Source organism: Merops nubicus, unplaced genomic scaffold (assembly GCF_000691845.1).
Source record: "Merops nubicus isolate BGI_N331 unplaced genomic scaffold, ASM69184v1 scaffold23271, whole genome shotgun sequence".
NCBI lineage: Eukaryota > Metazoa > Chordata > Aves > Coraciiformes > Meropidae > Merops > Merops nubicus.
Window position 1 is genome coordinate 1 of NW_008589316.1, and position 26,817 is coordinate 26,817.

The 26,817-nt window shown below is 39.7% G+C and overlaps 2 protein-coding genes across 3 annotated transcripts; one reads left to right on the top strand and one right to left on the bottom strand.

Moving 5' to 3' along the window:
* The first annotated feature begins 151 nt into the window (after window positions 1–151).
* Window positions 152–15,141, top strand: ZDHHC13 (zinc finger, DHHC-type containing 13). Its single transcript, XM_008949575.1, has 16 exons — window positions 152–186; window positions 574–696; window positions 1,158–1,235; window positions 2,114–2,258; window positions 2,952–3,016; window positions 3,605–3,767; window positions 4,752–4,877; window positions 5,216–5,353; window positions 6,130–6,226; window positions 8,615–8,739; window positions 9,329–9,391; window positions 9,791–9,884; window positions 11,291–11,374; window positions 12,599–12,756; window positions 14,157–14,254; window positions 15,006–15,141. The coding sequence occupies exons 4-16, from the start codon at window positions 2,130–2,132 to the stop codon at window positions 15,139–15,141; spliced, it is 1,476 nt and encodes a 491-aa protein (XP_008947823.1). The 5' UTR covers window positions 152–186; window positions 574–696; window positions 1,158–1,235; window positions 2,114–2,129.
* Window positions 15,142–16,140: 999 nt separating this feature from the next.
* CSRP3 (cysteine and glycine-rich protein 3 (cardiac LIM protein)) lies at window positions 16,141–23,804 on the bottom strand. 2 transcript variants are annotated; one of them, XR_608213.1, is made up of 6 exons: window positions 23,673–23,804; window positions 19,834–20,002; window positions 18,330–18,465; window positions 17,567–17,660; window positions 16,602–16,821; window positions 16,141–16,225 (listed from the first exon to the last, which is right to left on the bottom strand). XR_608213.1 is itself a non-coding variant. In XM_008949576.1 (5 exons), exons 1-5 carry the CDS (start codon window positions 23,782–23,784, stop codon window positions 16,742–16,744), a joined length of 591 nt encoding a protein of 196 aa, XP_008947824.1. In that variant the 5' UTR covers window positions 23,785–23,804; the 3' UTR covers window positions 16,566–16,741. The 2 variants fall into 2 exon arrangements, 1 of the variants encoding a protein (XP_008947824.1); XM_008949576.1 differs by lacking the exon at window positions 16,141–16,225 and having other exon boundaries at window positions 16,566–16,821.
* Window positions 23,805–26,817: the final 3,013 nt, after the last annotated feature.

Genomic DNA, 26,817 nt, shown 5'->3' on the forward strand with positions numbered 1-26,817 from the left:
TGTCTGAATGATGGTTGTTAATGGGCGTTCTGTTAACGGACAGTGCAAAAGCCATTGCCACGGGCCGCACGGACCGCACGCGCACAGCTGTCCCGGCGGGCACGGGGGCGAGGCGCTGCCGGTGCTGCCGGGGCCCTATCCCGGTGTTGAGGACCCCGGCACCTGCGATATCGTCAAGGCGACACAGTAAGTGTATGGCCGCTGTGTGGGAAACGTTGGAACCCGTGGGAGTGCCCTCACACGCCCGGATATTTTTACCAAGGAAAATGTTACAGTTTCGTTTTCCCCACATAGTGAAAGAAGTCACCAAAGGGTGCTATTGTAAATGCTTCAGTCATAAACAATGGTATCTCGAACAGGTTCGTTAGGTAGAAAATTCTACTGGTCAGAGCTCAGCCTAACCCTTTTTGCAAGAGTTCCATTCACTGCAGAGTGGAATTTGCTCAAGTAGGAGCTGCTGGGGGATACTGAAATTTACTTTTTGTGTAGTATATGACCCTCTCTGAAGTGGAGGATAGTTAATAGATGAATGATAAGTAAATGGATGTATTTTGTTTTGTTTTCTCATTTAAGGTACGGAATAATAGAACGATGCAAAGAACTGGTAGAAGCAGGATATGATGTTCGACAACCAGACAAAGAAAATGTGACTCTTCTTCACTGGGCAGCAATAAACAACAGACAGGAGCTGGTTAAGTAAGACCTGGAGCAAGTAACACAGATATTCTCCCCCTGTTACTTACAGTCACTTTGTTGCTATTATACTTCAATACAGAGGAACATGCTTTTTGAGAAGAAAAGCATGAAATTCTAATTTTGACCCAATTACCTTTCTGAAGGTGTCACTGAAATGTAAAGTTACCATGGTTGCTTTATATGTGAAATCATGTAGTACATGAAAACATTAGGTTTTCTTGGGTATGGTTTGCTTTGTTTAACAAAGATTAAAGCTGGTTTTATAAGTGCCTTGCTAATTACTGTATTTTTTCTTAAATGCTTTCTCAAAACAGTATCCTTAACTGCAGTAATACCCCTATTTCTTTCTCTTGTGAATTTTATTTTCTTATGAGCTATTTACTACTAGAGCTATGTCAACCTTAGTATGTTTAATATTTTATTATGCCTGTTCTTAATCTTACTGTGTTGCTGTTACACAGATATTATATTTCTAAAGGTGCAGTGGTGGATCAGCTAGGTGGAGATTTGAATTCAACTCCCCTTCACTGGGCCATTAGGTATGCTGCTTGCAACTACTCATTGTAAATCTATTAATATTAACAGTTAGATCAGCATTTTGTGTAGCACAACAGTGGTCATCTCACGCTCTGTTGTATGTGTATTTTATTGAGGTAGATGGAGTTTCACAGCATGTCCATACTAATGCTGAAATCTGTTCTCTGGTCCCTGGCAGGTTTGCAGGCCACAGAGTTGTGTTAGGTGTGTGCCTGTGTTGAAGTTGCTCATAGTCACATTTTGAAGTTGCCCCAGAGACTAAACAGCACTGTTCAGACTTGGTCTCTTAAGTTCTGCGTTACTGGGCAAAGAAAACTTGGCTGTGTTAGGACACTGAAGTTGGCCATTGATGCTTGCTAGGGCACAGTTTAATTCTGAAGAAGCTGTGGTCACAGTGCCCCTCAGCCTGCTGAGCTAATGTGTGTGTTGGTTTAGTTCCTGTGCTGGATTCCCTTGGTGTGCTCCTGTGAAACTCAACACTGCATAGGAGTAGGACCAGTGTAAGACACCTTGGGGTTTGGAGGGATGTAGAGAGGTGCAAATTCTCACACTGGAAGATCAGTACTTTCTTCTGGGCTGTCTTAGTCTTCTGCCAAACAGGTTGGGTTCTTCTGAGAAAGGCTGCTCAGAGGAGAAATTACTGTAGGTTAACCTTTGTATTAAAAATTTAGCTTGCCTTAGACTGATTTCTTAAGGTACATATTTTATATAACTTTCTGACACAACTTTTAGAAAGCAATTGCCTGAATTAAAAACAAAAGAATCTGAAAGGAATTATTGGGAGGGGGAGGGGTGTCTAGGAGAATTGTTAAAGCAATACTTTCATTAAGATGTCCAACTTTTTCTCATCCCTGTAGTTTCATTTCATATCTCATTACAGACAAGGACACTTACCTATGGTTGTGTTATTGATGAAATGTGGAGCAGATCCCAGCCTTATTGATGGGGAAGGATTCAGCAGCCTTCACTTAGCAGTGCTGTTTCAACACATGCCCATTGTAGCTTACCTTGTATCTAAAGGCCAGGTATGTTGCTAGTTCCCCAAGTCCTGTTTTCCACTCAGTGTTTCTTAGAGACACAGTGTATTGAAGTTTAAAGATTTGCTGAGCTGATCTCCTTTGTCATAGTGACTGACCCCTGGAATGTAGGTATAGATGATGTATTTCACAAGCTTAGAAAATTTTTAGGCTACCTGTCTTCAAAAAATTTCTGAGTAAATCTAATGTAATCATGGGTGGAGGTGGGGAAGAGGGAAACATTCTGAAGAAGGAAGATTAGGGAACAGAAGTTAGATGTTTAAATAAGTATGTAGAGATACATCATCCTTGTTTGTTGTTTTAATAAACCAGTTTCACGTACTTGGATGTTTTGCTACCTCTGTTTACACAAGGAAGGTGGTTCACATTGCTTTCCAATTAAACTTTTATTTATAGTATTTTTGCACAAAAGAGGACAAGAAGTAAGGTTAACACAATTTCCTTAAAAATATCCTTAGTGGAGATTTTTTCATACCCTGAAAAGAATGACATCCAAGATTTGGGGAGGGGGATGTTTAAGTGAAGTGTTGGCATCTTGGCTGGTATAATTTGGTTTCTTTCCATTTGCTTTCTGTTAATGGATGAAGCTAAGCCACTTGTATAGCTCCAAGTATGACCATCTAACTCTGTCTCCAGAAATCATTGGTAGTCATTTGCTTGTCATCTTTTTCTTTTACTTAGAACATAGACTCAACAGACTTCAATGGACAAACACCTTTAATGTTGTCAGCACAAAAAGTGCTTGGGTAAGTAGTGAATACCTTGCAAAGAAACTATTTTATTGTATCCAAGAAGTGGTGAGGTGAAGCTTTTAGTATGAAAACTTTTGTTAAACTGGCATTCTTTTCTCTCTTAGTTGTACTAAAATACACAGTATTTCAGAGATCAGGAGTTAGGAAGGAGTGAGTTGGATACAGCAAAGAAAGTTAAAAAAATTTCTTAAAGAAGTTTAGGTTTGCAGCTGAACAGACTGCAGACTTATCATAATTTCACAGAAGTTATAGTAAATGGAGGTGGACATGATAAAATGTATTTAGAAGAAATAAGTTATGGAGGTGTAATCTTATACACAGTGTTACAGAAAGATATCATCTGTATATATATCTCATATTTGTTAAAATGGGAAGATAACATAGTCTGGAGAAAAAACTTCAGGGCAGATCTTGAATTAGAAACTTGGATCTGTCATGGATGAGCTTGTTCTGAGACAGGGCTTTGTGTATCTGCTGCTTCTCACAGGTGGGAACAGTGGCTTTGATAAAGAGTTCAAAAGTTTCATCTTGTAGTGTAGATGACCTCCTGTTTGTTAATTTTTATACTTTATTTTCATCTAGACCAGAACCCACGAGGTTTCTCTTAAAGTTTAACCCCTCTCTCAATGCTGTAGACAATGTGCAAAAGAATAGTGCACTGCACTGGGCAATAGCATCAGGGAACACCAGTGCCGTGGAGCTGTTGGTGGAAGCTGGTGCTAGTCTGGACATCAAAAATGCCAAGGTACAATTTCTTTCATGATGAATGTCTAAAACGAATGTTTAGAAAAATCTTGACTCCTCTCCTCTTCGATTGCCCTCTGGAATGGAAGTTGACTAAGACTTCTTGGCCTCTCCCAAAAGGAGCTGGCACCTTTCTTGTAGCGTGGCACAAAGTACGAATACAGAGATTCTCTGCAACGTTTGTTTAATGAACAGCCAAGGCACTCTAAACATAGTTGTGTCCTGTGCAGATCCTCCCTTTTATCTTTTTTTTTTTTTAAAGTTGGCTCTTTTCTTAAGTTCTGCTTCAAAACATTGTCATAAGGAGTAATGACTTTAGCCAGACATTTAAAGATAACAGTGTCTCGGTGTCCAGTGAGACTCTTAAAGCCTTTAATAAGATGTGTGTGTCAGCCTGTGCAAGGCAGTGTTTGACACTGCCTGTGCATGTTCAAAAGGGCTGGTCACATATGAAAGTCTTTGTCCTAATATTTGTAAAAACTGATTAGGAGAAGTATAAATGTTGAAACTGTCATTTCCTGTAGATATCTATACCTAGACAGATGTGTTTGCACAGTGTAGTTATTCAGGGTTTGTGTAGTAAACTGCAGCTTTTCCATCTCCTCCTGCTTTTTATTTGTATGTACGACTTGTAGGATATTGCTGTTTGGTTTTGAAAAGTTAACATAAACAAGAAACCTTCCCTTTCAGAAGCATGTAATATTCCAGCAGACAGCACAGTGTTTCTGGTTATTTGAGCCAGTCCAACAGATAAATCAAACAGATGCAGTCTGCTTGCATGTACCAGTTTTTAGAACTACGAAGCCCTAGATTAAACATGTTAAAACTCTGAATTTGGCTTACCCTTGACTTCAATAAAAACAAAAAGAGGTGGGAAGTAAATTCCAAGGTATTCTTGTTCTAGCTATATATATTTCTTGCTTCTGTTGAAAAGGAAAGCGTTTGTGTTAAGTGCATAAAGAAATAAACATTTCTGTTGTTGAAGGGAGAGACACCGCTTGACCTTGCCTATCAAAGTCCGAATCGCTTCGTGGTTTATGTGTTAAAAGAGGAAGAAAGAATGAGAAGCAGAAGAAATAACAGGTTACTGAAAATAGTAGAGAAATATGAGGTAATTTCATGAGTAATAACTCACGGAAATAAAGCTACAGCATTCTGTGTTTAGAACAGTATGCAACTTAACTCTTTTCTCTTAAGAAGATCTTGTAAGGTGTCTGAAATTGAGTGCACAAAAGTAAAGTTTTTAAAAGCATGAGTTTAACAAGTTTAAAACCAAAGTGGTTTGGGTGGGGGGTTTTGGGTCGTGTCCCTCCCCATCTTTGGTGTGTTCATATGTCACTTGGTTGTACCCACCTTGAGTCTTTCAGTGTTGGTTATGACATTATGTGAGTACTTTTGAACTAAGTCCTGCCTGAATACTTAGCTCTGTTTTAACATTAATTTTAATAGGTCTTTCTGCTGTTGTCATTTTCCTTGGCATTCATGTGGGCCATAGGATATGTAATGAACCTGAGTTCTGATTCTTGGCTTTTGAAAGGAGGTCTGCTGCTTGTCCTGCTCTTTGGGATGGCTCTGTTTGTAAGGTTTGTGGTTCTTTCTCCCTGTATGTGTATTCATTTGTTACAGATGCCACATGAGGTATCTAATGCAGTATTCTTCTCAGAGTTGAGTTTCACGTGGCATAAAAAATACCTCCTGAGAAATGGTTGCAGAGTGTGTGAAGAATTTAAATGTGTTTACTTCTTAGAATGACTGTGGAAACTGCATGACTTCAGGTGTGCAAGATAACAGTTTCTCATCACTGAAAGATTTGAAAAAGCTCTGAAGTGTTTAAGCTCTCTGTTAGCTAATGGTAATGATAAGGAGAGTGCTACTGGAGGTCTGTGCCTGGTAGGCACTGAGATCTCTATGCACAGTGCTCAGAAATGTGCTTCATCTCAACTTGTCCTTCTGTATTTGTGACACAGAATGAGTTTTAATGAGCCGTTTCACCCCACCTCTGCTCTTCAGATCTCACGGTGTTATCCTGAGATGTTTTGCAGGTTTCCTGTTTTCTTCAGCAGTTCCTGCAGCAGTCAGTATTCCACACTCTTCACCCAGGGCTGCAGCACTTCTGATGCACAATATTGAGCTGGAACAAAGCACTCTTCACTGCTGTTGTTGCATTATTTACCCTCTACACATCTAGCTAAAGAATACTTTTGATTGACCATTCCTGATGGAATGTCAAAGAAAGTCTTGAAGTATACTCTGTGTGTGAAGTTTTTAAAAATAAAGCAGATAATTTATACTCTATGGAGCTACATTTTCAAATAATTTTTTTAAAAAATACTTTTTTTTTTTTTTCTTATTCTTTCAGGCAGTGTGTGGGGCTCAAGAATCTAAGGTACCTTCCCACAGCATTTTTGCTAAGTTCAGTTTTTTGGATGTTTGTGACCTGTTTCTTCTGGTTCCTGCCTGATATCCTTTATATTCAAGGAATGCAATGGAACTTTCCTTACAGTTCCCAGTGAATCTAATCCTGATCATACAAATAGTAGTGATCAGTCCTGGATAATTCCATGTGAACAGTTAACATCTGGTAAGATGGGTTTGCTTCCATTGGGGAGGGGTGAAATAACTTTGAGTTTAAATTATATATGGACTAAAAATCTGTACCTTCTTTTATCTTTAGCAGATATTTGTGTACTATTATGAACTGTTTTCTTATGTTACTGGAATATAAAGATGAAAATGTCTTTTTTTACGAACGTAATTGTCACTAAAGAATCACATGGAGATGGTAACAGTCTTCCTCATTGAGACTGTCATGCAGTGATTTATTTTGGTATGTAGTGCAACCATGTTACACAGGCAGTAATGCTGCTTTTGAAAGCCTCTTTTCTTTCTGAAATGACAAGGGCTTGGCAGTTAGTGGCATTTCTGCTTTTAAAATGAACAACATCTCCCTGCCTCCCAAAAACCAGGGAACAAAGTTCTCCATCTCCCTCCAAAACAGATCTTCCAGTCTCCTACCCATCTTTATTCACAGATTTTTGCTGCATCCTCAGTGTACAGGACATTAATGTCTACCTTGCATTTATTTTCTTTGAAGAGGCTTTACACTGATGAGTGCAAAAATATTTTAGTAGCTCACACTCACTTTTCAGTGCCCTGCTCTTTTGTTACATAGGGGGCATGTATTTATTGATTGATTAAGTTTTGTGAAAAGGCCTTCAGGGAGATACTTAGAACTGTAAATAATTTTCTACTAAACCAGCTATAATATGTTGCTGTGCAATTTTAATTGATTTTTAATTGCTTGATCCTTTTAAGTGGCATTTTTTTTTCTGCTGTTCCAAATTAAGATATTCTAAATTGAATTATCAGGATTAATTTTGATGAACTGATCAAGTATATTCCTGCTGGGGATACATGCATATGATTGTCTAAATGGAAATCCTGTCATTCAGTGTTGCATTGTGAAGTCTTAAGGTTTTCCTGGTGTCATCTAAATGTAAAAGAATTCCAATAGTAGGGGTTTGACTCAGACACTTTGCAGAAGGTAGGGAGTGTAGGGATATTCTTGAAGGTCTAACTGTAGCCTGGGGAGATGGACAAGTGAAGAGCTTTCCATTTCACTATCAAACCCTTTTTCTCATGAATGTCTTTTCCTGCTGTAACTGGGCACAGATGATAAAAGTGTTCAGTATATTAGTTACCTGTATTTATGTCTCAATGAAATTCTAGCTATTCTAATTAAGGAGTACTCCTGGCTCCAAAAGCCAGAAGTGCAAATAGACCAGCAGCATCCACAGGAATTCATGTTGACTCCTGTAAGTGCACTCTGCAATTGCCTTGTAACAATCACTGCTGTAAGACTGGTAGTAGGCAGCACCAGTATTTCATAATTTATTATCCTGATTTTAATTAGAACTACGTTGCAGTGGTTTTAGCTTGTAAGACAAAACAACCCTGAGGTTGCAGTACTTGATTTTTAAGAGTTACTCACTCTGGGCAGTTAATATTCAGGGGGTTGGACTGGATGACTTTTAAAGGTCCCTTTCAACCCAAAGCATTCTATGATATTGTGGCTGGGTGGTCACTGGAGATAGAATCCAGGCTTGAGCTCTCTGCCTGCTCCTTAGTGGCATCATGGCCTGTCCTTTAGGAGCCTGAGCCCTCAAGTTTGATGCCTGAATTTAATTGATATGAAACTTGTCCTGCTCCAGATTCTTCCATTGCTGTATGGAGACAGTTAATCTTGACATGCTTTTCTCCCCTTCCACCTGACACACAGATCAGGTTTTAGTCCATAGTGTAAAAGTTATGTTCCTAATGACTATATTCTCCCTCATGTATAATAATAATCTGTCTGCTAGACAAGTTGCAGCAAATAACTATATATAAGAACTGACAAATTGTTAGTATACATGAGGGAGGATATACAGTCAGCTTGATGAAGAAGGGAGGTGTGCAGCAGTCACATCTCACAGCTGCTGGAAGCTTAATAACTATGCATGTCTGATTGGTATTGCTTAAATAAAAGAACAACTTCAGAGGGGAAAAATGAAATTGAATTCATTTTATATCTGTTAAATATTCAAAGGCAAAAGTCTGCTAGTGAGGATGACGGAGCTATATTGTGGTGCAGGTTTATACAGTTGTAAAAGCCTTGCCAGCATTCAAACTGAAGGAAATGGTCAACTTCTCTGAAGGACAGAGAGGATCCTGCTGTTGCAGTGAAAGTTACTCTTTTCTTTTTTGTGTCTTACTTGTAAAATAACATTAATTTTAGAATATCTTGTCTAACAAATAGCAGTGGTATGAGAATATATATAAGAAGATATTCCTTAACCTGAATATTACATGTAACCAGTAGAATTCTGGAAATCTCTGTTATCTTCAGTATGCTGGGTTTTCTTTATTTTCTTGATAAAACTTGGAGAACTGATCCTGGATATATTAAGACTTCAGAAAAAGAAAGAAAAGAGGTAGGTGAAACAAATGGAAGGGCTCACCTGGTGGAACACAGAAGTACTTATGGTTGATTTGTTTGTTGTCATGGGTAGCTTTGTTAAACTTGAAAGCAGTGAAATACTTTTTTTTTTTTTTAAAGTTTTTAGCTCTCTTATTGAGCAACATAAATCATAGATAATTTTTCCTACATCTGCTCATTTCCTTATCTTCATCATCCCACCATAATTTTCTTGCCTCCATCTTCTCAGTGAAATGTGAGCTTGGGCCAAACATTGAACAGAGCCACACCACTGATGTTATCTGTGGTATAAATTCACATAGGCCTTCCCTTAAGTGGAAATCATACAAAGTATGTATTTCTTAAGAAGACTTGCTCACATAACTTACTAATTCTAGCAACAAAGAGATACTTTTGTGAATAGTCCTGCACGTGTGAAGTTGCCTTAGTCTGTTGTGTTTCTCCTGGACCTATTGAAAACAGCAAGTATTTATTCCTGTGAGTGCTTGGCGGTCAAAACGCTCCTGAACTGCAAATGTCAAAATCTTCATAGATCCCCCTGAGGATGTCATCCAAATGCAAGTGTGAACTGCTTTGTCTTTCAGAACATTGCAGCTCTTGCAGAAGCAGGCTGCTTGGACTTCAGAACATTTTGCACATCATGTCTTGTAAGTGATGCTTTAGTGTTTTCTTTTTTTTAAATCTGGCTTTTACTCAATACTGCTATAGAAAGAAAACTTTTTCCTTGTTGCTTGTCATGCAGGTGTTACATGCACAGTTTGTTCTGTGCTGCTTTAGAGCCTTTGTTTTTTTCTCTATGGTTGTAAAAGAGATGCTCAGAGGTCCTTGCACTCTAGTCTTGGTAAAATAGCTTTATTATTTTAATATTTCCACTTGCTTTTTTTTATAAAAACAAGATGTATATTTCTCATCTATGTTCTGTGCTGTTAAGTCTGTTATGCAGTAATTGTAGAAAATAGGATGGTGCCCATGAGGTGATGCTTTAAACTTTGAGTGAAAGAGATGCTTTTGCTCTGACTGTGTTCTTTTCCTTGATCCTCACCTAGGTAAGGAAGCCTTTGAGGTCTATGCATTGCCTTGCCTGTGGTTCGTGTGTAGCCAGGTACGATCAGCATTCCCTGTGGATTGGACAGTGCATAGGTGAGAGGTTTGGTTTTATCAAATTTGAAATTACAGTGTGTTTTAAAAGTTGCAGAAATAACCTTTATTTCCCTAGAGAGAGAACACACTTGATATAAGAATACAGCAAAGAGATTAGCAACAGGTACCAAAGAGAAATTAGATGGCAGAGAGAAAGGTGATTAAAAATATTAGAGGGATGGAGTGGTGACCTAAAAGTCTGGGACTCTTTCTTTTGGGAGAAGTTCAAGGAATCGCAGGTATGGTTGAGACTTCAAAACAAAACCAAAACCAAAAGAAAACCACCAGAACAAAAGCAATGAAGATGAAGGGTAAAGTGAATGCAGAACTGTTGTTTGCCAAACGCATCATACTTGAAGTGAGGGAGGCTCAGTGATAATAGCAATTGGGTTTAAAATTGCTAAAGAGAAATGTCTTCACATGGCAGGTCGTGAAATTTTGGGACTCGCTGCTGTGTTTGCAGATCTGGGCAGTATGAGGAGGTTCAGGGAAGACTTAGAGAACCTTTTTGACAACGTGTGTGGAAGTTGATACTAAAAGAAGGAGACAATTGTGCACATTCTGACATTTCAGTGCAGTAGCTGTGGATGAGGAGAGGGAACTCCAGGAAGTGTCCAGGCTCGTTTGTCCTCCTGAACTCACGCTGCCTGTTGTTGCTGTTAAAGACAGTAAAGTGGAGCAGCTGGACCACTGAGATAGCCCCACAGGGTGTTTTTTATATTCCCGTGTTCTTTGAGAAACTCCCTCTTTCTTCCTTTCTATCTCATTATTGGTGACACTCAGGATAGAAAGGTTAGAGCTTCACATCTGTAGCAATATATTTTTAGCATGTTCTTGTGTCAATAGCTCTTCTGTAACATTAAATACTTGGAAATATTTTTCTGTTGTTTGCTGTTCACAAGGTGGTGAGACATCCTGATGCATTTTTACAAAGTTTTGAGCAGTATTGATTGTAATTTAAAGAAAAATAGTTGTATATCTTTGTGTAGCTGTCTCTCAGCAAGAGGTCCAGGGGGTTTATGCATTTGTTTGGAGTCCTGAAGCGCACAAAGGTCAAACCATTACATTGAATAGCTTAGATTTTTTTCAGCCATATGAGACAATTGTATTGTGCATGGGGAGAGTTGTGGTTGCATAATTAGTCCGCCTCTAGCTCAGACAGCTGAAGGCATGCTCAGAAGAGACAAATCCTGGCTGACTTTATCAAAACTAATTCTATTACATAAATTGGGATGGCTTACGGGAGAAAGCTGAGAAATATCAGCCTTGTCAAACTGTCTTGAGGGTAGCAGAGGTGAAAATAAGAGTGGCTTCCATTCTTTTTATTCCTATTAACTTAGGCAGAAATGCAAATACTGCTGTATTTTGAAATGTCAAGCTTTTTTCTTTCTTTGCCTCAAATACAGGCATTGGGAACCATCGTTACTACCTATTGTTCCTGTCTTTCCTGACTATGAACAGTGTCTGGCTTCTGTCTGGAACACTGATGTGTATGTATCTATGAATTTATTTTAATTTAGCTCTCGAGGATGCATGTGTATGGTCTTTATTGTTCAGCACTTCATTTCTAGCAAGTGTAATTATACCTGTGCAAATGATAGGGTATTTCAGGAATGACGTTATCTTGTAAGCCTGTCTTTACATAAAAATGTTTGTATCTGACTCTGTGGTCAAATATCTGATTACATTTCTTTTCAGCAGAAACTGAGATAGAGCTCTAGTGGGATGTCCACTGGAAAATACAGTATCAGAAAGCATTTTTGTTTGAGGTGAAATAGGGAAACCACGTGGAGGAAGGTCATGTTACAGGTTCTAGTCTGGACATCCTTTACTGCAGTAAAAAAATAATTATTACAGAGGCTTTTTTGATGTTGTTATTTAAAAATTCTATACTGAACACTTGAAAAAGTCCCTTTTTGTTTTTCAGAGCACTAATCTTTTAGCTAAAAAGTAGAGAGAGGTCATGTTATCTTGCATTACTTCACATCATATTGAAATGAGTCAATATTCAGTGTTGAGTGAAGTGAACCAGCCATGGCAGTGGAGGACCCAGGACACTCATGTGAACATGAGCTGACTTCAGGGGTGGTCTTTGGTGTGCAAGAAGCATATTATTTCCTCCATTTCCTGTGTGTGAAGGAACATGGGAGGAAAACCTCCTCATTATTCTACTGACATAAAGGCAAAAAGAAGTTCCTCTCTTTTGGTTGGGGCTTTTTTAATAGGTTAAAAACATATGTGGTAGGCTTTAAGTATCTCTTAAGAAATATACAGAAGTTGGACATTCCAATCTGCATGTATTTTAATGATGGTAAAATACTATTTTCTTCACAATGTCATCTTTTGTTGATGATGGTGCTTAAGATAAATGGCAAATTCTTGTCCTAAAATTACAAATAAACATGGAGCACAATTTCAGAAGTGTTGACCACAAGAGATGGCAGCTTATTTCAATAGCATTAGTTAACTTTAAAAAAGCACCTAGCCAGTGCCCTGAATGTTCTACTGTGGGTTATAAACACATAATGTGAAGATGATGCAGCCAGAGTAGCAAGCAGTCACCCATCTACATGGGTGCTTTTAGGTGAGAACATGATACATTAAACACAGTAGAGCATATTGCTGTGGAATACTCATTCTGTGCTAATAATATCTATTTAGTCTTTGAGTGGCCTGTTTTAAAAACATAATTAACTGATTATGCTTCTTGTCAGATTGGTCAAACCATTGTGCAGCGAGTTACCATCAAGATGGAGCATGGACCTACTTCACAGAGTTAATGCTTTGTTCTCCCTGGGTCTCCTACATCTTTGCACTGGGCTGTTTTCATGCTGTATGGGCTTCGTTGTCATTAACTGTTCAGCTTTATCAGGTATTGTTTTGCTTCACTTTATGCTCTTCTCTTCAAGTGACATGATTAACTTTTCCCTAGATGGTTTGCTCCCATAAAAACTTTGTGCCTGCTTTCATTGGCTCATGTCACATCTGGGTGCTTTTCTTAAATCTCGGGGCAGTCCCTGAAGTTTCACAGGTACTTGTGTGCTCAGCCTTTCCTGTTTAAAAGTAAGATCCCAGTCTGCAAATCATTCAGAGTTCTAAAACAGAGTTCTGCATTTACTCCTCATCAAAAATTCCAAACATATTAAAAAAAAAAAAAATATTAAAGGCGATAAACTTACTTGACTAATAGAAATGGTATTAGTGCCATTTTGGGGGCACAAAAGCCCAATAACACAGTTAGTCCTGAACTGGAAATTGTGTGGGAGAGCTCAGCAGTGAGTCATTGGACTGTATTAGATCCTGTTGCTACAATAAAAATATATGACCTGGATTTTATCCTTGATGAGGACTGTCAAATTTCTCATCTGTTTTTCTCAGAGAGAGCTTGGCTAGGCAAACAGAATTGAGAAGAGCTGTCTTAGAACATCAAGGAAACAGCTTGTTTAGCAGCTCTTAGAAAGATGTGTCATTTGAATGTGTTAAGCATACTGAGCTAAAGACTTGTTTTACATCTTGTTTAAAAAAAAAAATAAATCAAAATCCACAATTTTAAATGGGTACTGCTTGATTTCTGTAGTGCCCAAAACACTGAGATATCATGCTGGGGGAAAAAAGGGATCTAGGCAGGGTATTGCTTTGTACACAGCCATTTGTGAATGTACTACTTGCTGAGCTTTAGCATGTCATTCAGTGAAGGGCCCTTGCAGCCATTTGTAAGGGCTTGTAAGATTTATGTTGATTTTTAAAAAGTAAGAAAATGGGAAAAGAAATAGGTAAGCAAAAATGTAGAAAACCCCCATAAATTTCATTTTGAAACTCAGTGAAAGATGTGGAATGAAGAAAAATGGGAAAGTTATTGTTGAGTCTCTGGCGTTTACTTCATCTTTTTTGCCAAGCTACTTTGTCTTTTTCAAGGGATCTTTTTCTATCAGTTTGTGTGGTAGAATATGGACAAAATCAGAGGATGTAAGTGCTTAACTGTTACAGATGCTATACTGGTACAGACATCTGTAAAAGCACAGCCTTTCCAGTCATCCCAGTTAAGCTTGCCTTCTCAGGGGAAGCATTAATGTTACAGCTTGCTGGGTTCTGTTCTAGTCCAGGTGACATTCCAGAACATTTCAGGCATTAATTATGGCAGTAGTCACGTCTTTGTTAGGGAGGGCCAACCTCTTCCCTCCCTCCCCTCTCAGTAGTATCTTCTGCTCTCACCAGAGTTTTCATTTGTGGTGTTCATGTTTTAACCGTTCCTTACGTTTTCCTTTCGGTAAGATTGCATTCTTGGGGTTGACCTCACATGAAAGGATGAACCTCCTGATACAGAAGAAGTCTTCTAAGCATCCTGTTTCCCTCAGGAGAACTCCATACAAGTGAGTATTAATCAACGGTGTATTTTAAGCACGTATCTTCTCAGAACTGCTTTGCTTCACTGCTTCATAAATGCAAAAAGCTGTGCTCTGTGGATGTGCTGGTCCTGCCTGTGAGGAGTTGTGCAGAGGGGAGGAGCTGCACCTCATTTTCCTTGCTGAGAGCTTCCTGTGCCCCAGGAAATAGCCAATGTAAGAGCTTCTGGGGCTCTTTCTGCATGGCTGTGTGTATAGGAAAGGAGGTGCCAAAGTCAGTCCATAGCATTAATCAGTAGGTGCTGTTCTGGGGGTAAGGGGGTGCTGTCTTTTAACTTGTTCATCAATTTCTGTCTGTTTTGTGGGTTCAGAAAAGCAATTAAGGTATGAACCAGCCCCTTTCTGGCTTCTCTTGCCATATTTAGCTCAATAGAGAAATGAATTCCAAGGTTTCCCTGTTATGAGTCCATGTTTCCTCATGTGAATTAAGAGATGAGTTTTTACTAAGTACTAACTTATAAATATTTTAGTTGAACTTAATCTATCTACTCTCACTCCTTAATGTGTAATACAGGTTGTAAAAGTTCAACAAAGGAGAAATGCTCAATAGAGAACTGTTCTTATATTTCTTCTGCCAGAGCTGTCTTCATTTGACAGCCTTATATCTTAGGTACTGTCTCAAGGTGAAAGTGTATTTTTGATGCTTGCAGTTTTCTTTTGTTAAGTTTTGTTTTAGGTTGGTGGTTTTTTTTTAAATTGATATTTCTCTCTTTTTCAGTCTTGGATGCTTCCAGAATCTTGCAGACTTCTTTCAGTGCAGTTGCTTTGGTATGTTCAAACCCAATGCAGTTGACTGGACCAAGCAATACAACCTTTTTCATCTGGCAAAGGAGAAGAGTGTTCATTCTGTATGAAGTTTTGCCTGATTTCTAAAACCATTGTGCTGAAAGCTAAATAAAACTGGATATTTTGTTAATTTTTCCAGATTTTTCTGAAGTTGCTTGGTTTTATTCTTGTTATTATTTCAAATATTAAATGTCTCTTGTATAAGCTACAGCAGGTTTGTATATGAAACAATCCCTATTTGTCTGTGTATATATAGTTTGAGCTGAAAGTATTTGAAGTTTTATGTGAAGAGACAACACTAAGAATATTTTTTTTCAAAGGTAAGTTCTTAGGGCAGAATTTCAAAAATGATGTTGATGCCCATTGCTTTATTTTTTTTCAAATAATAAAAGAAAATTACATTTGAAAATTAAGGGGAATGTTCATATTTAAAAATTTAATACTAGAATCACCTTGTGATTTTATTGCTTATGTTGTGAAAACCTCTAAGTCTTTGTGTTTGGAGGGTTTACATGTAATAAAATAAAGCTTTCATGCTTCTAAGTGTATTTTTACAGACTGGAATAGTTTCAAGGGGTATGTGACCAGTGAGGTATTTAAGAACAGGTAGGCACAAAAGCCTGACTCTTTGCCTTAGGTTTAGCATGTGTATCTACACCCTGTTAGTCTGTGAAAATGAGTTAGTTGGTGATGGTAAGTAGCAATGTATATAAAAAGAAGGAATTATTCCCAACTGCATGCCTAGATCTTTAACAGCTAGATGTCAGCCACGTTCCCAGGAAAAGGCTACAACATCAGTCTGGAGTGGCCAGCAGGGCAGGGTGGTTTTGGGTACAAGTCAAAGTAGCTGATAATGAAAACCAACAGGGAAAGAGATGAAGATCAGAAAATTAAAGGTAAATACCATCTGGAAGTGACAACATAAGAGTAAAGTACTGTAATGAAATGCTGTTCTTGTAGTTAAGAAATGGGGGATTTTATTCATGTCTGTGAAATGCATTTATCTGTGACATTGTAGAACATAAAAGCACGAGCAAATTCAAGTAAAAATAACAGGAGGCAATATCAGTACTTTATTGTAGCTTGAAAGCATACAACAACAGCACTTACTACACTATATTCTAAGAAAATGTTCTTTTTCTTCAGAAATATCTCCTTTTGAGAGGAGGAATTTCAAATCCTTTGTAATTGTCTCAAAATGAATAACATCTACTGTGCCATAACACAAAATGCCAACATGTTCACAACACCAGCAGGAGGTTGGTAGGAAGGCAGACGGTGTAACATCCTGAACGAAGGAAAGCACAGCCCAAACTGGAATGCTCTGCTCCTTGTGCTCCATAAGGTACCTCTGTCTTACTGGGACAGTGTGCTGAGCCTTAAAATTCCAGTCTAAAGCGTAGTAAATACTCATTTAAGAAGCAATAATGTTCCATGAGAGTTTTTGTATTTTATTTACCATAAAACAAACATGACTCTTGTTTTATCACTGCCTTTTTAAGCTAGTCTAAGAATTTAAGATACAAGCTCACAAGACTTTTCCTGCAAGGTGGCAAAAAATAAACAAATGCCCTAGGTTATTAGCAATATGTGATGTTAAATATTTTACTTGACAACTATCACTTAGTGGCATCAACAGGAGCTTGAGTCTGTTGCATCCATTTCTTCTCATTCGCACTCTTTCTTTTCCACTTGAGTGAGGCCACCAAAGCCAATTCCTTTGGGACCAAAATTTTTTGCATAGCAAACTGCAAAAGAAGGAAAGAGGTAAATGATACTCTGAATGTTTTCGTGTAGAGGTAACTGATTTTTGATTTTAGTACTCCTGCCAAATTTCAGTTAATAAAAAGAAGGAAATCTGAAATAGTTTCTTTCCCAGAAGTGTCGACAGATTCTAATAGTGAAACTGGAATCTCACATTTGAATTAAACAGAAGTTGGGTCTGATCTTCTCCCCCCCCCAAAAAAATAAACTGTATTTAGCTAAGATTTAAGTAACATTTTCATTAAAGCTACTTTCCTGTCTGAAAATATGCAGTAAAACCTCGTCTGTATAAGTAATACATCAGAGTCATAAGTCGGAGAGTTTCAAAGGAGGTTAAAAGACCTAGAACATCATCCAGAAACTACTGAAGGTAGTTTAAACCATTCCATTTTCACTCTGTATTGCTAAATGTGTGTAGTTATTTGTCACAACTCTGCTTTGGAAGTAGTGGTCAGATTAATGGGTTAGTGTTTCTGTTAGAAGGTGTGAGGACAGATCTGAGAGGATGTCCTATTTGTATAAAAATGGCAATGTTAAAATTTAAATGTTAATAGCAGAAGGTGCAACTGCAGTGTTACCATAGCTCTTTGCCTTCAGAAAGTTATTTAAAATGGATAAAATGAAATCTCATGAGTATGCAACACGGACAATCCTGATGGCAATACTAGGTCTAAAAAGTTGAATTTTAGGTTGACTCACTAACCCAGCTGGGCTCACCACAATTCTTACCTTTACAGTAGAGCTCTCCATCTTTGTCTGTAACATTTGTGGATTCTAAGCTCTTTCCACAAATAGCACAGCGGAAGCACGTCTTGTGCCAGGGCTGAGGGAATGAGCACAGTTCATTGCATGTTACAGAAAGTGCAAGAAACAAAGAACTACTGCTTTTCATGCTGTGAAAAGGTCAAAATTGTTTAGCTGGTCCTACGGCTTCTGTTTTTAGTCATTCTAGGTGTCTTTCAATTACTGTATTATCCCATATCAAGATCTTAAGTTGTGACTTTGTTTTTGATGGAGGTCTAGTAAAAATTAGGGAGCTGTACCCACTACTCTGGTTTTAGCCACTTTGGTGTGCAGAGATAATACTCCAGTAAGAGTTCCCAGAGAGAGAAGCTGGCATGCCATGTGAGACAGGCTTTTGTTTTCCTAATCACAGCATCTCTTTAATATGCAGTTGTTGCTACAAGTACATGTTTAAATTATAAGTATTCCCAGAGATACTGGTAGAATAACAGTGGTGGAAGAGCCAGCATGTACAAAAGCCAGGAGTTGTTCTTCAGACATCAACAAGCTGCAAAATGTTGAAGGTGGCTTATGAGGAGCACATGGTTTTGAACTGGAAAGTACATTGAACTCAAGCAATTTGCTAGTTCATCCTCATGCTTTCCTTCTTGAGATGATTGAGTAAAAGTTTAACTGATCAGGGACCTATCAGCTATAGTATGGCAACATCATAAGTGTGTTTTGTTTCTAGTGCTTACTAACTACTTACTTTTCCTCCTCCCATGATCTTCTCTGCAGCATACACTGATTTGCCACAGCGGGGACATTTATCCACATCTACCATCTTTTTGGCAAACTTTGAAGCATTAGTTGGTGTAGAAGGGCGAGCAGACTTTGGTGACCCCCTAAAACAAAAATTTTCAGTGTTTTAAAATACTGCTTAAAGTGTTCTCTTCATTCTATAAACAGAATTTCATAATGTTTTGGCAAGGGATGCAAAAATACTAAATTACTTGTCTTAGACATGCAAAAGAAGGGGGAAAGAGATAAAATACAAGTATTCTATTGAATTCTGTGGTGTGTGATTGAAAAGCTGATCCTGTAACCACTGATGTTACCTGTTTTGGGCTGAGTACATGGACCTGGCAGCAGCCACATATAGAAAAGATCATTTTTTACTTTTATCTTTCTTTAAATACAATGTTTTATTGAGAGGCACGAGGGAAAACACAAGCAAAAGAGCTCTCTGTTTTTTGTAACTGGCTATCTGCTAGTACTCAGTGAGTGGCAAGTAAAAATCAGATTTTGCATGCAGTTGTTCCATTGATCACTGGAACATTTGGGCAGGGAACTGGGGTTCTTGTGCTTCTGACCCAAGTCCAGCTGTCAGAATAGTAGCTGTGCTTTGTATTTCTGGAGTTTCTGCTTTATGTCTCTGGGCAAGCTTAAAGCCATTCTCAGAAAGCCTTTTGAATTATCAGCTTGTGGGAGTGCAACAGGTCATTAAATCTACAGGTTGTGACAGGTTTTGCTGCAGAACTCTGCCTGTAATGGATTACTATCTTACAAGGAGCTACAGTTAAATACATTATTTAAGCTTTTATTTCCAGCACAGCATATTGATTAATTGGTTTCCTTATAGCTATACCAGGAGAAAGCATTGTTGATTTGGAAATGTGCAGCTTTGAGAATCATAGAAAAATACTGTGAAAATGTCCTGTCAGAGGTAATTATGTGGCTTTGGAAGATGGTATCCCATTAGAATTCCTTTGTTCAAACATGTTCTCAGTGTGTTTGAAAATGTTATTTGAGCCACAGGGAGGATTGAGAAATCTAATTTCCCCCATTGAGTGGAGAGTTGACAGTATGTGGTAGTGAGATTATTACTCCAACAGTAAAACCTAACTGGATTTTAGCCTCTGACAGGGGAAAAAAAAAAAAAAAAGATTCTGATGTTCTGTGGTGAATGTGACTTTACCACTGTGCTTTAATGGCAAGTTACAATTGCAGTGGGTATTTACATCTGTGGTGGCACATAAAGGCTGCTTCTGCAGAATAATTGCCTGTTGAAGGAGGAGATAAAGAAGGCTTAAAGAGACTGAACCTCATTAAATCCTGGTAAATGACTGTGTCCACTGAAGGAAAGGTTGCAGGAAAGCCTGCTCTGCTGCTTATGCTACCTGTTGTTATGGAAACTGAATAAAATATCTAAAAGAGTCTGCCGAGTGACAGGTAGTACCAGGAAGAGGTGCTGTCAGTGGCATTTAACTCACTGTTGCAGATTCAAGCCCAGATGGTCCCCAGTGTCCATGCTGAGACATCCTGCCCCTTGCCCAAAGCCAACCCCTTTGGGACCATACTTCCTTCCATAACAAGTCTTGCAGTAGATTTCAGATTCGTGAGCTGCTACTGTGGTACTGTCCAGAGCTTTCCTGCAAGCCACTGAAAAGGGAAAAGATAGTCATCTGTGAACCTGTGTGCTTTCAAATTGAACTGGTGTGGTTCAGAACAAACACAATTAGTGTTTAGCTTAAAAACATCACAGCACTACTTTAAACCAAGCCTCAACTGTGAAGGACCAAAACCTCGTGAGTGCCAAGAACTGCTCACTGGGGATCTCAGCAGGCAAGTGTCCATGTTTTGAGAAACAGAAGCCACACCTAGAGCTGACCAGCATGGGGCTGGTCTCACGTGGGGTTATTCTCATCAAGTGGCTGTAGAAGCTAGATTGGTTACTCTCTCCCCAGTTCTTCTTTCATCTGAAACCTGGGCAGCATCTAGAGGCTGAATTCTGTGTCCATTCCAGTGGATCTCCTTGCTGCTTGTGCATGGAAACTGGACAAGAGGGAATGGGGAAAAAATAGTAGCTGCACTCCTCATCTGCTTGGTGATTGTGTGCTGCACTGCTCTGGGAACTCGGTGTGAGACAGCCCCCACCCTTCCAAGAGAGGAGGAAGCTTTCAGTTGGGAGTGCCTGTAGGAAATCAAGGGTTTGTTTTATGCTTAAAAATTAAAATTCCAACATTTCTTACAAATTGTTCACTGTGCTGACAGTGAGTGATAGATGATGTGGAAAAAATGGGCAAAAACTTTCTCTCCAGCTTGGTTCGAAGAAGTGCATGTCCCATGGAGAACGTTCCAGTCATGCACAGGCTGTTGACAGCTTGGAAAATGAAGTTGTTTAGCTCAGGTAAGCAATAGAAACGTGTGGAGTACAGAAGCACTGAGACTGGTTGGAAATTCGAGCTCTGGATGAGCGGGCTGAGTGTTTGGTTAGTCTCTTTCCCCTGTGATTATTATAGCTGTCCTGCTGTGAGTCTAAAATTCATCCACATGGGGATATTTAAGCTGGTGCTGGAACCACTGCAGCTTTACTTCTGTCACTGTACTGTGCAGAGGGGAAAATAATTTGCAAGGAACTTTCTAGTTAATAGAAATAAAACGAGGGGCTTCTGTAAATGTGTGAACGTGATCTCAGCGTGCTGCAGTCGCTTCTGCTTTGAGATGATAATTACATTTGCTCAGGGAGTTAAGGGACGGTGGAAAGTAGCAGTAGATAAAGTGTTTCTATTTCTGGTACCTTGGGGATAGAGTATCAATTCACCACAACAGATGGAGCAAAAGCCCTTGAAGTGCTATTGTTGAAATAACTTTGAGACCTGTCATCTGCCAACAGATAGCGTTGATGAACCAGCACTAAGAAGTTTCAGGTTGAGGGTGTGAGGTCCTGCCAAATGTCCATCACAGCTGCAGCTCCAGTAAAACCAGCGGGGGAAGAAGGTGGGTGACCAGCAATCTGCTGGGGAAGGAGGGTGTGTTGGAAAGATCTTTCTCATAAAGAAAGAAAAACTATGGAGTGGAGAGCGTGTGATTTATGGATTAGCTTGGCTGGTTCTTACTCTGTGAACAGGTTGATTTGAATTGTTTATAGTTTTGCCCAGATTTTGGTGAAAAATACTCATGTGTTTTGTGTGTCTAGTCAAATAAAATGTAAAAAATAAAAAACTATTTTTAATCTATTTAACCTAAAAAATATATAAAAGCTCAGGTAAATAGGTTCCCACACCTGAAGTTAGACTGGGGAGGATTGTTTTTCTTCAGTTGAGAAATGAAATCCTATAATTGGTTCATTGAAAAGCCCATGAACATGATACTGCATTGTCCAGGGCTGCTGCTTAGTGTGTGTGAATCATGGGAAAAGTAAAGCCAATTAACATACCTCTCATATGCCAACTGGACTTAGATGCATCTTCAGTTTTTGACCTTAGACAAACTTCTGCTGGGAATACTTTTTTTAGTATCTAACCTATTAATAATTTAGTTCAGTCTTATGGGTACAAGAGGGAAATGAAAAATAAATAAATAAATAAAAACAAAATCAAACAACCAACCCCCAAAAAAAAACCCCACCAAAAATACCCAGCCCCACCACAGACCACACAAACAGCTGGCAGAACTCATGGACGTATGTTGTTTACCATGAATCACTAAAAAAAAATCAGTTATGCTAAGAATGAAGCTTGAACTTGTCCCAGTATTAGGTGGGAGAGAAATATTTATTAACTATGCCCTATTAGCACAGCTGTTTGCTTTTATTAGACACTGGAGAGTCTACTCATTTGTCTTCTTCTGCCATATCATTTTATAAAGCACAAGCTTCAGTTAAAGCTTTTCTCCTAGTCACCACGTTCACATCCCTCTAGTTTCTCTGCTGTCTAGGATTAGTTGTTAGAGGCAGCACATGGGAGCAATAGGAGTTCTCTGGTTTCCACAGAACTGTGGCTTTGCCATTGTGTAAGAATAGGCTGAAGGTTGTCAACTTAACTTTTTGAGGGAATTTTCTTACTCGGTCTTTTAAGCATTGCTTGCAGGGCACTTGGGGAAAGGCAAAGGTGGCTCAGGTGTGTCCTGTGGGCTGATTCTGCATGGAGCTGTACTGTGTCACCTAAACAAGTAACAGCAGTCTCCTGCCTCCAGGCAAGAATTCATTATTCATCCAGGAAAGGAAGGTGAAAAATTGCATTCAGTGGTTTTTAAGCTGTTGTGCTGGAATTTATACTGCAAAGGTACTGAAATTCAAGTATTATCTCCAAAATAAAATGTTTAGTGATCTTCAGCTCCTATCAAATTGTTTACATGCTCTGCCAAGGGCCAACAGAGCTGAGCTGGTACCTCCTCTCTGATTTTTCAGATGCTAGCTCCTGGGAAGAGAGAGCAAAACTGCAGGAAGCTGTCTGCCAAACGTTACAGAGGAGTGTGGAGTGAAGAGTAAGTGAAATGGGATTGCACAAAACAGGGGGAAGGAGGAGACTGAGGTACTTGTTGTAGTAGTAGTAGTGGGATTTTTGATGGCACCAGGGTGATATCTTTCAGCTTTCCTGTGTGAAATGAATTAATGTGAGGATTCACCATAAATCATCTCCTACAATATTGTAGTAAAACATACTTCTGTCCTGAGTGTAATTCATTTAGTTCTCCTATTATTTTTAACTTGAAGCAAACCCAGAATATGCCACCTTGGTGACAGAAGCTGGAGTTCTTTGGGATGGACCCAGATCCCATGATCCTGCAGCACTCTGGTGTCCATAACAGTAGCCATCCAGTGCATGTTTGGAAAAAGAAAGGCCAGGAGCCTGAGAGGCAGCTTGCTCAGGGTGAAGATCTGGAAGTGGGCTTGGTTAGGAAGAGCTGCTGTGGGGAGGCACGGTGGCATTCAGAGAACTGGCTGCTGCTTTGGGAACAGACACAGTCATTTTCCATCCCTCTGTTACTAAAAGGATGGGAAACAGCTTTCAGCTTTGTGTGTCTAGAGAGTGCCAGACCCAAATCCATCTCACTGTGCTGTAATTTAGGTGGGATAATTAACATGTGACAGCCTTTGACTTTGGATGTTCCCAGAAGTATGATGCAAAAGCTTTGCAAAACCTTTCATGTGAAACAGCCTGATGCTGGTTGTTTCTGCTCTCCTGTACATGGCAAACTTGTTCAGCTGGGGAAACTATGAAGCTTCTTTATGGCATGTAAAGTAATACAAAAATAAAATGACTAGCATTAATGGGAGACTTATAGACTTAGGGGAATACTGTGAAGTTGAAAGTGTAGCTGAGCTTACTGCAGAGGAAGCAGGTCTTGTGGAAGCTCCTTCCATTGCACTGGATTTCCTCAGCGTGGTACACTGTCTTTTCACAGGCACCACATTTGGCTCCACCTCCCCAGTTCGGCATCCTTAGATCTGAAGGGCAACCGAGAAAATCGAGTTATGTAAATGAATACTACAGCAAAAAATCATCATTTTAAATAGAATGCACTGCTGTTGCATGCCTGCAATATCCTACCTCCCTGTGCAGTAGCAGGAATATATCCTGTCCATGGGTGGGGGTGCTTCAGGGGGCAGGGGCAGCCTAAGTCCTCAGTCCTGTGTGACCCTCTTGTGTAAAAAAGGGTATTCCTTAGCTTGCTATATTGTGATGGTAAATGGGAAGTGATTGTGAAGGGTGTCAGTGAGAAGGTGCCAGGACCACTCAAACCTCTTCTGGAGAAGTAGATCTAGGAGTTATTTTCCAACAAATAGTTTTCTTTTAATCCTGCCCTCCCCTGTGTCCCCTATTGCCCTCAAGTTTTTCTTTGTGTGTTGATCTGGTTTTGCAAGGCAATTTTTAACGAAGGTGAGCAAATTCTTTGAAGCTTTACTGGATTTTAAGCAAAACTGTGGACAGTATTTGGCATTAAATTTTCTACAGTATAGTATTCTACCTAAGAATCTTCTCTGCTAACTGACAGTGTATAGCACTATTTATACCTCTCCAAAGCAAGAGCTGGTTCATCCAGTGCCACATGAGCTTCCTCAGTGACAGGTATAAAGGCAATTTTCTGTGTCAGTATGATATCGTTTTATAGAATTCATACCTGGATAATTCCACCTTGAAGTTTAACAAATACACAATGTAATTTCCAAGGACACTTTAATAGAAACAAGTTGTTTGTTGCCTTGCTGGATTTCTCACAAAGTAGTTGCAAGATAGATCACTGCACAGCCATTATAAAGTAGTGATAGCCAGGTTCCTACAGTGCTCCAGGGGCACTTTCCTTTGTCAATTATTTTAAAAATCTAAACATCAGAGGAAAAAAGAGTAGCAGTTCATGCTTTTCCAGTGACTGTTGAAGCGACTTGCCCAAGGTCACACAGGAGAGCAGTGTCAGAGCCAGGAGCCAGTGCAGGTCACCTGATGGGGCTGGGTGAGTGCCCCTCCTGATGATTGCTCTGCCCCAGCCTACGCTTGCCCTTCTTTCTCCTGTCTGAGTCATCGTTTCTGGAAAGACTGGACGTCATCTTGTCATCTGCACGTCGTATTATCGGTTGTTCCAAGCTCCTGGCACAGACCTTCCTTCTCCTTCTTGGAAAACCAGTCACCTTCTTATTATAGTTCTTGCAAAGCTTGTTTGTGCTGTTTGTGTTTGGTAAATCCACCATAAGGTGATATTTTAACCAAGAAAAGGCTTTTGAAGGCTTAGAGGGGCCAGCTACCTGAGAATTTTCTTCTGGGGTCAAGTGAGAGAGAGAGGGGAATTTACCACAGCAGTGATGTGAACAGCACATCCAGACACCTCAGCACTAGTGCTGTGGTACCAGCACATCCAGACACCTCAGCACTAGTGCTGTGGTTTTTAGTACATCCTTAACCCCATATAATTCCATGTTTGCTGTTGTGACTGTTACCTGTGGGAGACAGCACACGTGTCATTCTCCTGCAAGATCTAATCTCTCGTCCTTGAAGTGAGGCTGATTTACACTCAGCTGAACAACCTCCCCAGCTCCATCAGCCTAGTTCTCTGCTGTCATACAGCAGCAGCATCATTCATCTCTTTCAGGCCCTTTCAGGTCTCTCGGGAGGCTGTTCACAAGCCTCCCTTCAAAACTGCTCTGACAGTTAGAAAAAACTAATGACGCAAAAAGGAAAAGAAAACTTAACTTGACTCTAACTGTTTATCTGTAGTGTAACGAGTAAGAGGCAAAAATCTGACATAGCTGAAATAAGAAACAAAAATAACTGCAGGCAAGGAACGTAGTGTGAGTTTGGCCCCTCGTTACTCAGTGAAGCCTTTCCAGAACAGCACTGTTAACATCTTTTTTCTGTTTCTCTTACATGGGAGATAAGGGATCAGGAGAAATTGTTCACTGAAGTAAAACCGTATTGCCTCATTCCACCATTGTGTATTTTCTCCTGGCAGTGGGATACTTGTTGGAAAGCAGCTCTAATTACATCAGTAGCTGAAGGAAAAAAATAATCTCTGAAACGTCTGATAATGTGTGATAGTGAACCTTGTGCTGTTACGGGCTGTGGTTAGAGCTCTTAAAAGCAGCATTGCTCCTGAGGCTAATTATAGTAATATGACTGGGCATGCATGCACATTTTCCATGTTTTTTTGGCATCACCTGATGGGAAGCTGTAGGAGAAAGAAGTCACAGGAAAAACGTTCCCATAAGGATACCAGGCAGCGTACGCCGTGATGGCTGCACTGGCTGGCTTGAAGAGCTGGGTGAGGTGCCAGGGCAAGGCCGTGCTCTTTGTGCCCTTGCTTTGTGCATCCCTCCAAACACCAAGCTGCAGTGACCGTCCCTACTGATGCTGCCTGTGCAGCACTGGTGCCAGGAGCAAGTAAATTCCACAGGGTGTATGGCACTCATTGATTTCTGCTCATCTAAATTGTAGTGGTAAAGCTCCAGCCTTTCAATGTGCAAATAGAACTCAGTTGTCTATATGTCATACAAAAAATACCCACTGGCATGATCTCACCCCATTTCATTGGGTGTCAGTGTCTACAGCCCCTTCAAATTCCCTGAACTTTGTTGTCTTAATCTGATTAACTTGCAGTGACTGCCAACTGCACGGTACTTGCTATATTTTGGTGATCTAGTGGGAAGTAGAATGGGCCCATTCTAAATGTACTGCACATGTGACAGAGAAGCCCTTGAGTGTCAGTGCTGTGGCACGTTGGCAGGTACTCCTGGTACTGTTAAGCTGGAGGAGTGTCCTTGGACTTGCTGTAATAGTATTCAGCAGCTTCTATCATTCCGCTTGGAAATGCAGCTACTGTATGGAGTACAACTTATACACATGAGATGTGCAGCCAAGGGTACGTGCCTCTCATTATTTGGAGCTTGTAACACTACTGCAGAGGCAAACCTCAGAGCAAGGAGCCTTTGAAGTGTTTCTGTGCTTTGCACAGGCATGAAAAAATGTGAGGCGTCTTCTCTT